Source organism: Gossypium raimondii, chromosome 3 (genome assembly GCF_025698545.1).
Source record: "Gossypium raimondii isolate GPD5lz chromosome 3, ASM2569854v1, whole genome shotgun sequence".
Classification (NCBI taxonomy): Eukaryota; Viridiplantae; Streptophyta; class Magnoliopsida; order Malvales; family Malvaceae; genus Gossypium; species Gossypium raimondii.
Genome location: NC_068567.1, coordinates 60,279,712 through 60,294,153, shown reverse-complemented (window position 1 = coordinate 60,294,153; position 14,442 = coordinate 60,279,712). Strand labels below are relative to the sequence as shown.

At 31.3% G+C, this 14,442-nt stretch overlaps 1 protein-coding gene across 2 annotated transcripts; it reads left to right on the top strand.

Moving 5' to 3' along the window:
• Positions 1–6,418: 6,418 nt before the first annotated feature.
• Positions 6,419–13,738, top strand: LOC105795172 (endo-1,4-beta-xylanase 5-like). 2 transcript variants are annotated; one of them, XM_012624680.2, is made up of 7 exons: positions 6,419–6,629; positions 9,359–9,405; positions 9,486–9,705; positions 9,870–10,033; positions 11,179–11,277; positions 12,237–13,022; positions 13,268–13,738. In XM_012624680.2, the coding sequence occupies exons 1-7, from the start codon at positions 6,551–6,553 to the stop codon at positions 13,610–13,612; spliced, it is 1,740 nt and encodes a 579-aa protein (XP_012480134.1). In that variant the 5' UTR covers positions 6,419–6,550; the 3' UTR covers positions 13,613–13,738. The 2 variants fall into 2 exon arrangements, with proteins under 2 accessions (XP_012480134.1, XP_012480135.1); XM_012624681.2 differs by having other exon boundaries at positions 13,263–13,436.
• The last annotated feature ends 704 nt before the right edge of the window (positions 13,739–14,442 follow it).

The window sequence follows — 14,442 nt, the reverse complement described above, 5'->3', positions numbered from 1 at the left end:
ATAAGCAAAGGTAGACACTGTGCCATGACTTTTAGCTTATTTGAGATATATGATGAATTGTTCAAATTACATATAAATACCAAACACTAAAAGACTTTGTCTAAAATATATTTTGACTATCCCAATAATTAGGGGTCATCATATGTTGCTAGATATCGCTCATGAATCTACAAATATAATTATTTACAGATTGAAATAAATTATATTTCTCGCTAACATAATTGGAAGCCTAATGGGTCGCACACGATAATTGAATTTGAAAACTAAAATGAAAAAAATAGTAAATTGAATAATTCAACAAAATTCAAGGGTTAAAATACAATTAATCAAAAGTTGATTAAAACCCTAGCACATATCTCTGGTAGTTTTTTTTTTCTTCTTTTTTCAGAATAAACAAAAGTAAAATAGACCAAAATTATTCTTTAAATTTATGTTTTTAGTTTTCTTTTGGGTATTGAGATAGACACCGGAAAAGGTGTGGATTCGCATGATTAGATTGCTAATACTATCTTGACAAAGTGAATCTCAACCTTATAAAGGTTTTCTAAATCCCTAGTGTAGATTACTCATAGTGGCTGTACGTTTAGACGGCTACAGGTTGTTGATAACCGAACCTATATACAAAAACGAAGAAAGAATTGAACAAGGATGACAGCCACCTTTACTCAAGGTATAAATTCTTCTAGTATATTTTGAATATGATAACATGATAAAATCATTCAAACTAATTCTAAATGGAATCTGATTCGTTGTATTTTTTAATTTCCTTAGCAGTGCAGTGGAATAGATTGAAGCTACGACGACGGATCTGGTTTCCCTGATATTGCAATTAAAAAGATTGAAGCCATAACGGCGGATCTTACTTCCCTGACGGTGCGGTGGAACAGATTGAAGCTAAGACGGCGGATCTGGTTTCCCCGACATTGCAGTTGAACAAATTGAAGATTACAGATCTTATCTCCCTAAGCAGTAGTGGAGCAGATCAAAGATGGCAGATTTTATCTCCCTGAGGTTGCAGTGGAGTATATTGAAGCCAGTAATTCTACCTCCCCGGTCGGCAGTGGAATCGATTGAAAAAGCAGATCTTGTCTTCATGTATTGGCGTGAAGTAGATCGAAGAAAGCATATCTTGTCTTCCCATACTGATGGTGAAGTAGATCGAATATACAAGTCTTATCTCCCTGAAGTTGCAGTGGAGCAGACAAAAGTAACCAATCTTATCTCCTTAAAGTTGCAATGGAGTGGATTAAAATCGCAGATCTCATCTCTCTGAAGTTGCAGTAGAGCAGATCGCGTCAGACTTATCTTTAAGTTGTAGCAGAACAAATTGAAGCCACAGATCTTATCTCCCTGAAGTCGCAGTGGAGCAGATTAAAGATAGCAAATTTTGTTCTTTTGAGAAGCTACAAAATACAGCAGGAAGGAACGTGGCTACCTAAAGGAGAGAAGCATTGAAGAGGTTTAAGGCTCAATAAGACCAGGCATAATTGGGCCTTGTAGTCTTTGCTCTATTCCCGTTACACGACAATGAGCAAAGAGGGGCAGCTGTAGCAGACCCAATTAGCCCGGGCCCGCACAAATAAAATGTTGGGCGTAGCCCAGTTTTTTTTACAGGCCCAACAAACTAAATGGCCCAACAATTAAAAACTAAGCAGAAACCCTAGCCTCTCTGCTTCAGCGCCGCAAGTAGTCCCTCGCCTCCAGCAGCCTCTCCAAGCACCATACGACTCGGGGCCGACTCCTCTCCACGCACGTCATTCGCGCGCACAACACCTGCAAAGAAACAGATTCAAAGAGTCCCGAAAGGAAAAACAACAAAGAAAATAATTTGTACCTAATTTATTTTGTTTTTTTCGGCCTATAAAAGGCCTATCAAAATCTGTAAAAGGGGGATTGAAAAGAAATACAGAGAGAATACGCAAGAAATAGAAAAAACTTTGGAAAAATCAGATTGTTTTTTATTCAAGGTGAATCGGGTTCTTGCATTTTTATTTTATTTTATTTTATTTATATATTTTATTTTCTTTTGCGTTTTATTTTTTTTTTAAAAAGAAATAACAAAAAAACTTACCTCATTCGCCGAGGACGCCGGACCGGTGGCCATCTCCGTCGTGGTCGGAGCGCCGGCGTGGGTCGAGGGATGGCGATATGACGCTAGGGGCGAAACCCTAGCAGAGCACCAGAGGACCTTTGAGTGTTTTTTTTTTTATTTTTTTCTTTTACTCTGTTTCAAATGTTTTTTTAAGGGAAAATTTTGTTTTAAATAACATTCAAAATGGCGCGCTTTTCCTGTGCTGACCAAGACGGTGACCCGACCAAGGGAAGGATCCGCGACTCGACGTCAGTGGGATATTTATGGTCCATCCTTCCTCCTTTGTTTTGGTTTTAAATGCGGTATTGCGCGCATTTGCAATTTTGCCACAGAAATTTAGCGCCTGTTTCTATTTGGTCCACCATCCAGGACTGCGGATTGCGTTGAAACGGCATCGTGGGATCAATGGGCATATTGCCTTTTTGATCCTCCACTGTTACGCGCGTATTCAAGTGGCCCTTTTTTTAAATTTTTTTTTAAATTCAGCCCTTAAGATTTTTTTAAATCATTTATTAGTCATTTTTTTAGTTTTGCTATTATTCTTATACATATACATTTTTACTTTTTATATACTTATTATATATATGTTTCATTATTATTTGGTTTTCATTGTTTTTATTTTATAAATATATATACATACATTTTAGAAATTTTTTTTCATAAAATACATACACATGCGCATTTGTTTTATATAAAATATACATGCATATATTTATACATACATTTTCCTTATATCCTTATTTTATTTTCTTTTTATATACCTTATATTATATATATATATATATATATATATATATATATATATATATATATATATATATATATATATGCACTTATACATGTTATTCTGTAAATATATATACATATGCATTTTTTTATTTTGAATACATATTTGCTGTTTGTTTTATTGAATATATTTTATTCCTTCTATTTGCATGTATACTGGTATATGTGTTAGATATGTGTAAACACATGTTTGCAGCTTTATTGTTATATTGTATTTGTATATATATTTATAAATATTTATGTATATATGCTTTAAATTAAAGGACTCATATCATATTGTATATTAACTTTTAACATACTCTTTTGAAAATATATTTTGGTTTTAACTATGCATCAAAGTTATTTTCTTGACTTAAAGGTTTTTTTGAATAAAATATTATTTGAGGTTTGGGATTTTCGAGGAAATTGAGCCCTAACGTATTGGGTTCTGATTTTCTTTGTCAATCCTAGATGATCGAGAATATTTTCATTCAAAATGCATAAAAATCATTTTTGGGAACTTAACTTGTTGTGCCCTAACGTATTGGGTGTGGCATGTTACTTTCTTGGAATGAAGATTTTCGTATAAAATAAAAGTGATATTCAGAGTTCGGGGATTATGAGGAATTGTACCCTAACGTATTGGGACTCGATTTCTTTACATGACTTGAATAATTGATTATCCTTTTGCAAATTTCATCATTCAAACCTATTTTAAAATCTTTTTTAACTTTCGACACTAAGACATTAAATAGTCAATTTGGTACCGATTTTTGGGCGTTACGAGGGTGCTAACCCTTCCTCGTATGAATCGACTCCGAACCTGCTTTTCAAAATTGCACCAAAATAATTTTTAAGGTGGGCCGATCAAACCTTAATAAAGGATCGGTAGCGACTCCAGTTTTATTTTTTGAAAAAAGTCGACAACAAAATTTTTGTTTTCAAAAACGGTTTCGACAAATACCACTGAGTTTTTACTCAGCGTACGGTTTTGTTTTCCGTGCGCAGGTTAAGTACTTAAGTTTGATCGCTGATTCAGTATCCAAAAACGATCCCGAACTCAAATATGGTGATGTTTACTTCTTTGTGTCGACATGTACCTAGAGTGTCTAAATAATAGTTATTTTGTGGTTTGATTGTAAATGAAGTTATAAGATTAATTTTGGAGAGCTTATAATTTGGATTAAAATGATGCTTTGATGACTTGTTTTGATGATATAAAATGTTTGAGATTTCTGTCTGTTTGATCTGTAATCTCCGGTAATGCTTCGTAACCCGGTTCCGGTGAGGGATACGGGTTGGCGGTGTTACAAAACTTGTATTGTTATTAATATGTATGTATGAAACTTAAATTTTGATTCAATTGTATACATTTAAAGAAATGAATACATACAAATATTATCACATTTTATTGATATAATTGTTTGTGTATGTAATATCCAACATAAAATGGTGTCAAATTGATAATGTTGTTACTAGTTTTTAAAAATTAAATCAAATCAAATTAAAATTTCATATATAAAATCGCAAAAAATCAAAGTTCATATATAAGATTGCACATTGGATCAAGAAATATGTGCAGCCAAAATCACATATATAATAAGAATAATTATATGTTATTATTTACTATCATATAAGGTTAGCCCAAATCAAAAGTGATCTAATTTGGTTAGGGTTTATTGGATTTCAGTTATTAAATAAAATATGGATCAAATATGTGTAGATATATTAATAACTAATTTTTAATTAATCATGCATTGATTAAAAATTAAAGTTAATGTACAAAAGTTATATGCTAGGGTTATAGTCCCAAAAATACATGACTTTTTTTTACATCTTCGGAAAAAAAAGAGCGACCTTCTCTAAATTACAAGTGTATTACTTCGGAAGACCAAAATCACAAAACTTATATTTAAAGATATCGATGGCTTCCGCTTCCACTTCCGCATCTAATTTTGTTTTTTATTTTTTATGATGATCCGACATGATGGATCATGATTTACAGTTCTAAATCTGTATAAGAATTTAACGATTCTAACAAAATAATGTTAAGGTACAATGAAAAGTTCATATTATTGAGAAAAGACTTAATAATTTTATAACTTAATAATTTTTAAGTTGGTATTTGGAATTAATAAGTATTATAAAAAACACAAAATTTTCTCCCAAGTGAGTGTCACTAATTCAGTTATTATGTGTATTTGTAGATTAAATTTTAAAAAGAAATTAGTATTTTATTAATTTTAGTACCTATAAATAATGTTGGATATATATATATATACTTTGCAGAAAAAGGTTTTCAAATTAAATAATATTTTTGAGTATGATATTTTACAATATTTAATAATTATATTAAGTCTTAATTAAATTTAGAATTGAGTCAAATTGAATTTTTTTAAAAAAACAAAATTTTTCTAAATTTATTTTTTCTATCTGTAAAACTTTTAACTCAATACCTTAATAAAAATATCAATTCTTTACCACTCGGCTGAATATGTTAATCAACAAATAATTGAAACTTGTTATGTTCTGCTAAACTTTTTTCATAATTAAGCTAAGGTGTGTAGGCATTAAGAACTATTCTTTGAAGGAAAGTATAGCTGAAGAATTAAAAACAATGAAAGAAAATCTAATAATTGAACTTAAAAAGAAAAACAAGCTTTTTCTTATTTTATAATTAATCCTTTTAAGTATTTTTTGACACAATGCTTAAAATGATCCATTGCCCCTATCCAACCTATAAATAGAAGATAAAGTGATTCAACTAAAGGTGTTAATGGGACGGGTCGGGTTCAGACTAGGTCAAAAAAGGAGCTTAGAATTTTACCCAAACACGATTCGGATAAAAATGCTAAAACTCGGCCCGGCCTGAACCGCCTGTATTAATTATGTATTTAAAAATATAATGCATAAAAAAATTAAAATAAATATTTCCCAACAAAATAATAGCATAATAGTGAAATGGTAGCAAAATAGTAATAAAAAATAACAAGAAACTAGCAAGAAAATAGTAAAAAACAGCAAGAAAACAATAAAAAAGTAACAGTTTTTTTTTTTTTTTGCATATTCTGGCTAGGCTCGGGCCAAAAAGCCTTAAATGTGACCCAACCTATTTTTTTAAACAGACCTTAATTTTTTGTTCAAACCTATTTAGCTTATAGTTTTACCCAAATCATCTCACTTTTCAGGCGGGCCTTCGAGTTGAGTCGAGTGGCCCGGCCCATAGACAGGTCTAGCTTTAATATACTCGAATCCATATATTTCTGCATTATCAACAATATCTATATCAGTCGAGTTAAGACTCAATCCACATTTTTTTAAACTTAAAATTGATCTCATTTTCATATTTTTATAACAAACAAAAAAAGACACTCTCAACTGATAAGAACTTGTGATGTCAATTTAAAGCTTTTAAATTCATTTCATTAAAAAAGGAAGAAGAAAAGGGAAATTACAGATTCCTATTCCAAGTGTTATAAAAAAATTAACTAATTTCTATAGCATAATTAAGAATGACCCAACATGGGGAAATCTCACAGATTTAATGTCTGGTAGTAAACCCTTATTTATTCTCAACCCGAAAACACCCCTCCCCCCTCTCTCTTCTGCTTATAACTAATTTAAAAAAGCCTTACGCGTTTAGCATAAAATCTCTTCGCCATTTCAAGTTTTATCCATTCCTTCTGAACAACAATGGAGATTTCAGTACTGCAGAAAAACAATCTGATTACTATGCTGCTTATCTTAGCATGTGCCGATCTGCTCTTTTCAGGTTCGTCCATTTCCCCATGTATAATTTTTTTGCACTTTTTTATTATTATAATTTTTTTTATAAAATGTCAGAAAAGATGAATAAAAATTTAAAAGGATAAATATATTAATTTATAATTTTCTAAAAATTAAAGGAATTAATAAATAATTTTTCATTTTTGAGGCTAAAGTCATTGCCTACACTTCTTTTCTTCAACCCGTAATTTTTCTCGAATCTTTAAATTGAAAAAAAAAACGCATTTAAATGTGTTCAGTTAAGGTTTAATAAAAAAATAGAGCATATTTCATCGAAGTAGATAAAAGAAAAGTTGGCACAGTATACTAATGAAGAAACGTGTAAAAGTGGATGGTGCATTGTCGCATTCTAATACGTTAATTTGAAATTGAATCCTGTCTATCAACTTAACTATAAAAAGAGGGGTTAAGGATAATAGTTTCAGTTTTTTGTTTCCTTAAAGGTCCATGTAACCCTTGTTTTTTTTTTTAGAAAACGTTGGATGTCATGTAGGGTGAGTTTATATGCGCGGTGGGGTGTAGTATGTTTACCTTATTTTTTATCACGCTATAATATCGCTACAATATCTAATTCCACTGCTATCGTTATTTTTACACTAATCGCAAGTAAACGCACCGCAAAGCTAAATCCACCTTTATATGTCTTTTTCTCATTTAATTTATGATTCAATTATAGTTTTTGTCAAATTTAATATTATATGTTAGTTTTTTTTATTTTTATAATGTCATTAGTTAAATTAAATAAATCATTATTCTCATTAAATTATTAATATGTGTTTTTAAAAAGCATCAAAATTTATTTTAAAGGAAAAAAATACCTATTTAAAATAACTGGTAACATTTATAAAATATAACATCAAATTATGTCAAAATCTCAAATTTAAAATACATCATTATTTTTATTGGGCAATAAATATTATTTGAGGATATCTTTTCTTTTAATTTCTTTTATAAAATCTAAAAAATGCATAATCAAGATAACATTTGAACTTAAACCATTATTGTTTTCACTATCTCTAATTTTATTATTTCAATAAAAGCCAAATTTAATTTTATGTCAAAATTATTTAATAAATTTATTATACATTTTTCGCCTATATTAAATGTGTCATAATTTAATAATTATTATGATATTTATTTATCGTACGTTAGTTGCAAAAGAAATAAAGTATAATTAAGTTTTATTTCTGTACATTAAAAGAATTATACAATTCATATAGTAACTATCTAGCTACAGTAATGGTGATAATGATAAGCAATGGGCTCTTTTTTAGAAGTAACTCGAATTTTTTATTCATTATGAAAATAATTTAATTTAAAAATTATGTACGTAAATAATTTGATTTGTACCGTGTTTGTTGGTGCCGTTAGAGACATTGGCGGCACCAGCTCCCATCATCAGTCAATGATTGTATTTAAAAAAAAGAAAAATATTTTTTTGTGGTTCTGAAATATGATTATATAAAATATTTAAGGACATAATGAAACAATTATCCTAGCTGAAAAAAAAGTGCCCCTAATATAATGGCGGCACCAAATTAAATGTTATCCACCTTTTGGTTTATTTACATGTTAGGTTTGTCTCATTTTAAAATTAAATTTAAATAGTCTTTAAAAATATAAGAAAAAATATATAAACTCTTCTCAATTTTTATTTTTTAAAAATTTATATAAAATTTTTATTTAATTTACCCAAATATATCCTAACAAATTTTCCTCAAGTTTATCTAAATTTAAACATTTTCAATTCATTCCCTTGCATATTTGAATTTAGATAAACTTGAAGAAATTTTTGAGAGATATATTTAGGTAATTTAAATAATATTTTATATATTTTAATTTTATTTTTAAAAAAATAGAAAAGTTTATTTTATTATTCTTATATTTTTAAGGGTTATTTAAATTTAATTTCAAAAGATGACAGACCTAACATACAAATAGACCAAAACCTTGGTAGCATTTAATTTGGTGCCGGGTGCTCTCATGTAGAGGTGCTCATGGGCCGGGTCGAGTCGGGTCCATAAAAATTTTTTGGCCCGGGTCCTAGGCTCGGGCCCGGCCCGACCCAAAATATGGGCCTGAAATTTTGCCCAGGCCCGGCCCGGGAAAAAAATCATAAGCCTGGGCCCGACCCGGCCCGGCCCATTTTTAATAAATACTAAAAATTTATTTTAAAAATTAAAAAAAGTATTTTAAAAATATTTTAAAATTTTTAAAAAATAAATATATTTATTATACCGGGCTGGGCCGGGCCGGGCCAGGGCAAAAAAGTAGTGCCCAAGGCCCGGCCCGTTTTCTAAACGGGCCTCATTTTTTGCCCAAGCCCATATTTCTGGCCTATATTTTTACCCAAACCCTCCCATATTTTGGGCGGGCCGTCGGGCCGGGCGGCCCACCTCTACTCTCATGGCAACTTTTTCAGCCAATCTAAAAAGGTAATTGCTTCATCAAATCCCTAAACATTTTATATAATTACACTTCAGTCCTATACTGCCAAATTATTTTGCAGCACTCAAAAATAATATTTTTTTTAAAAGGCTGATGAATATTGCTCAATGATGATGGAGTGGTGCCGCCAATATGCACTGTTAATTTTTATACAAAATTTTGTACCTGGATTATTTTTCGTAATTAATCAATTCTTTTGAGTAAGTTTGGAAAACAATTCCATGTTAAATACAGTAAAAAGATATTCCAATTCTTTTTCTTTTACAGGGTTTGAAGCTAATGCCTTGCCTTATGATTACACAGCAAGCATTGAGGTAAGCTCTCCATCACATACATAATTATAACTAACAAAATTCTATTTTTTACTCCTTTTACTATCCTCTTTTAATTTCAGTGCTTAGAAACTCCTCTAAAACCTCTACACGGTGGAGGAATCATATTGAACCCAGAGTTGAACATGGGGTTAAAAGGATGGCAAGCATTTGGAGATGCAAAGATTGAGCAAAGAGAACTTGCAGGCAACAAATTTGTAGCCGTTCATGCCAGGAATCGCCCAACTGATAGTATCTCTCAGAAGCTTTATTTGCAGCAAGAGACCCTCTACTCTTTCTCTGGTTCATAAATTTTCACATAAAACCTTATAAATTTTACCCTTATATGTTCAACATGAGTATACTCGATTTTTTTGGAGGATCATACTGTATACTCGTTACCGAATATTAAATACTTTGGAAAATACAAATGTTTGGGTACATTTTGACTGTTACCTTACTTGCAGCTTGGATACAGGTTAGTGAAGGAAATGAGGCAGTGGCAGCGGTATTTAAATCTGGAACAGGGTTCAAACATGGTGGTGCAGTGGTTGCTGAATCAAAGTGTTGGTCTATGCTTAAAGGTGGCTTCACTTCGGATGCTACCGGCCCAGCCGAGTTATACTTTGAGGTAATATTTTTTGTTAGGGTCTTTGAGTTTTAAGCTTTCATTTATTAGTTTCCTTGATATTTCTAGGTCATGTCAAGGGCCCTAAAGGTCGGTAAGTTAAGCCTAAGGGTGGCATCGGGACAGGCAGGGACCTGGCCTCTTAAAATTATTTTTAAAATAAAAATTTTAGAATTTTTAAATGTATATTACTGAGCGCTTTTCTTTTTCTATCTTAAACGGTGAGGCTTCTCTATTTATATATGATATGAGTACTGTTCATTAATATGACATACTAGGTAGGTTTCATGCATGTCAACACATACCCTACTCTAGACTTAACACGTGTTTATGCGGTTCTATGCGCAATCTCACATGTGACTTCGTAGGAGAGTATAGGTACCCATCTTACAAATACCTATTATTATGCGAGTTCAGTCTACGAGCTCGACACGTGAGCTCGATAGAATCCGGCCCAAACCTATTTAGGTTTTGGGCCGATGATGGCAAGTATCATAACATATATGTTCATATGTATTAAAATTGCATTTTAGTTTTCAAGAATGATAAAATTGTATGGTAGCTCTTATTATAATTTATAATTTAATTTTGGTTCTTTCAGAAAAAAAAAATCTAAATTCATCCTTAGTTAAGGGGTACATCACACAAGTTAGTTATTGCTTTGAGACACGCAAGTGTTAAGCAAGAAAATCTGGGGGGCGTAAAATTATGAAATTATAGAAGGATTAAGGTTAAAAATTTTGTATTAAAAAATACTTAAATTATTTATTAATTTTTTAGAGGGGTCAAAAATACAATTTTTTTTCATTCATTCAAATGATTAAAGGATTTAATTTTTAAGAGAGACTAAAGAAAAATTTTCCCATTTAATCAAGGGAGTCAAGGCCCTACCCTTGGCTTTGCCATTGTGGGCCGAGTTTTTTCTGTCAACTATGACAAAAACCCTGGCTAGTTCATAAAGTAGGAGAATGTCGAAGTGTCAAAAATGGACGAAAACATCAAAACTAATCAAGGAGTTTAAACCTCTTGACACAATGGAGAAATAAAATTCTGATGTCCCAATTAATCTATGAACCCATAAAGTTCTCCACAGAACCAAAACACATCAATTTTAAACACTTAACAATTTTGTTTTAAAATTTATTCAGAGCAAGAACACATCAATTGAAATATGGGTTGATAGCATCTCACTCCAACCATTTACCACAGAAGAATGGGCATCTCACCAAGATCAAAACATTAAAAAGGTAAAAATTCCCCTTTTAATGTTTCACAAATAACAATAATCTATATTTCGGTAAAAGTACCATGAAAGTTTTTATATTAAATGTTTGATTGCATTTTGTCCTCTCTATTAAAAAATGGATAAATTAATTTCTATACACTAGATCAAAAAGTAAATTAATCTTTTTATTAAATTTTTTTTTTGTATTTCTACTGTTAAAAGCTAGTTATAATATATAGGGGTATGCAAATTTTGGGTAAAACTGATTTAACCGACCAAACCAAATTAATTCAGTTAATCGGTAGGTTAACCGAATTAATTCGGTTGGGGGTCGGTTAATAATGTTTTGGAAGTTCGGTTAACGGTTAATTTGGTTTGAAATCAGTTAATTAACCTAATTTACCAAATATATATATTTTATATACATTTTACATATATTAAATTCGGTTAATTCGGTTGTTTGGTTAATTCAGTTAATTTTTGATATGTTTTATACTTGTTTTAACAAAAACAAAAAGAACATGTAAATTTCAGTTAATTCGGTTAACTGACTGAATTAATCGAAAAATTTTGGTTCGGTTATTTTTTTTGAAAAAAATTCAGTTCGATTAACGATTAAGGGTTTAAAAAGTTTGATTAATTTGGTTAATGCTAGTTTGAGTCGGTTAACCGATTGAACACCCCTAATTATATATCAATATAACATATATATATATATATATATATATATAGCATGCCATGTGTCATTGTTTGATTATTCTATTAGTCATACCAGCTTTTAACAGTAAAAATTAATGAAAGCTTTAACAGAAATGACCAATTTGCTCTTTAATCTAATGTATATAGACTAATTTGTCCATTTTTTGAAGAAAAGAAGAGAAAATGTAATCTGATAGCTAGTATAATGATCTCTATGAAATTTTTCCCTCCATACTTCGTATACTAAACCATCATAAAATAAACCTTAAAAAAAATTTGCAGGTTCGTAAAGCAAAAGTGAGGATACAAGCAATTGATAAACTAGGCAATCCCCTCTCAAATGCCACAATCACGATTCAACAACATCAAAACAAACCAGGGTTCCCAATAGGTTGTGCCATAAACAAAAACATCCTAACAAATACACCCTACCAAAAATGGTTCACATCAAGGTTCACCGTCACCACATTCGAAGACGAAATGAAATGGTACAGCACCGAAGTTTCCCCCGGTCACGAGGACTACACATCGGCCGATGCCTTACTTAGCTTTGCCAAACAACATAACATTGCCGTTCGAGGCCATAATGTACTATGGGATGACCCCAAGTACCAACCGGGATGGCTTTACTCACTCTCGCCAGCTGAGCTTTCGAATGCGGTCCATAAAAGGATCGTTTCCGTTATGTCCAGATACACAGGGCAGCTTATTGCGTGGGATGTTGTCAATGAGAATCTGCATTTTTCGTTCTTTGAAAGTAAGTTAGGGGATCAAGCTACTCCAAACTTTTATAGGTTGGCTCATGCAGTAGATTGGTCAGTGCCTTTGTTTTCGAACGAGTATAATACTATAGAGGATAGTAGAGATGGGGCAGCTACACCAGCTAAGTACCTGCAAAAATTGAGACAGATTCAAGGTTTAACGAGGAATGCAAAGATGGGAATCGGACTTGAGTCCCATTTTGGTACTCCGAATCTTGCTTATATGAGAGCTTCTCTTGATACACTTGGTGCTACTGGGTTGCCCATTTGGCTTACTGAACTTGATGTTCTAAGCGGTCCTAATCAGGTAACCAAAAAAGGGTTTAAATATATGAACTAGTGCTTCGGATTTTAAAAATTTCGGGTCCATTCTAATCGTTTTATGTTGGGTTATTTGAGTTTGAGGCTCGAGTCATTACGGGTTTGGATCATTTTGATTTTTACCATTTTGAAGTTTTTATTTATTTTTTATTTATTTGGCTCATATCGCTTGAGATGTTTTGAGTAAGGATGGCAAAATGTGATAGGATTATTTCCTTTGATGTAGGACAGGCCAAATACTTGGAACAAATTCTAATGGAAGCATATTCTCACCCTAAGGTAGATGGGATTGTAATATGGGCAGCATGGAAACCGCAGGGGTGTTACCGGATGTGTTTGACCGACAACAATTTCAACAACTTAGCGACCGGGAATGTTGTCGACAACCTGTTGCGACAATGGCGATCGAGGGCCGTGTCGGGTTTGACCGACACCCGAGGTTTCTTTGAAGCTACCCTTTTTCATGGTGACTATGAAATCAACATCACACATCCTTCTTCTTCGGCTCACAGCTTTGTGGTCGTTTCAACTAATGCATCCTTGCAATCGCCACTTACGTTTCAAGTTTCTGTATGAGAAAAAGCAATGCATAAACCAATAATCATAGTTTTAGATTTTATGATTTATGTTTAATAGTTTTATACATTAATTTGGTTAATATAGCTCATAACTCAATAATATAATTTATATCACATTCTGATATATTATTATCGATTTATTGCATTATAATTCTTGAATGTTAACTATCATTAATGGTGAGATAACAAGTTAACATGATGGTTAACAATTTCTTTTAGTTGAGTAAATTACACTAATAATAGTCGCAAATTTATCGAGTGTTTTGTTTCGTTAATCAAGTAAAAAATATATATATTTGAAAGTTATTGCTTATTAATATTATCAACATTTAATATTTGAGAAAATATTTATATTAAAATATAATAATATTGTATATTTATTTTATATTAATATTAAAACAATAAAAATTATTAATTCTTTTAAAACTAAAATATTTATACATAAATATATAAAACAATAAAATATTATTATTTAAAATATAATAAATCATATACTTTTATATTAGTACTTATATATTTTTATAATTAAATTTAAATAAAATCATTTAATTTAAATTCAGGTCGGCCCAAGGATAAAAGTTCATTGTCCAAGTCCAGCCCAAGATAAGCTGGGTTGACTTGGTTGAACGGGTCACGGACCCATGAACAAGTCTACTTGTAATATATGGCTGTTGAGTGAGGATAAAATTGGAACAAAAATAATAGAAGTCAAGTAAAAGATGAGTGATATTTAATACATACATTGACATAAGTAAAAGCTATAACTCTGTTTGCAAACCGTGATTGCTCATTAATCTAGAATGTGTACAGGGGGGTATTGAACAAAAT

What these genes read in the sequence shown, in the direction of transcription:
- LOC105795172 (XM_012624680.2), top strand. Translation starts at nt 6,551, where the DNA reads ATGGAGATTTCAGTACTGCAGAAAAACAATCTGATTACTATGCTGCTT. An exon ending in TGCCGATCTGCTCTTTTCAG is followed by an intron (nt 6,630 to 9,358) that starts GTTCGTCCATTT and finishes TTTCTTTTACAG; the next exon opens with GGTTTGAAGCTAATGCCTTG. An exon ending in CAGCCGAGTTATACTTTGAG is followed by an intron (nt 10,034 to 11,178) that starts GTAATATTTTTT and finishes AAATTTATTCAG; the next exon opens with AGCAAGAACACATCAATTGA.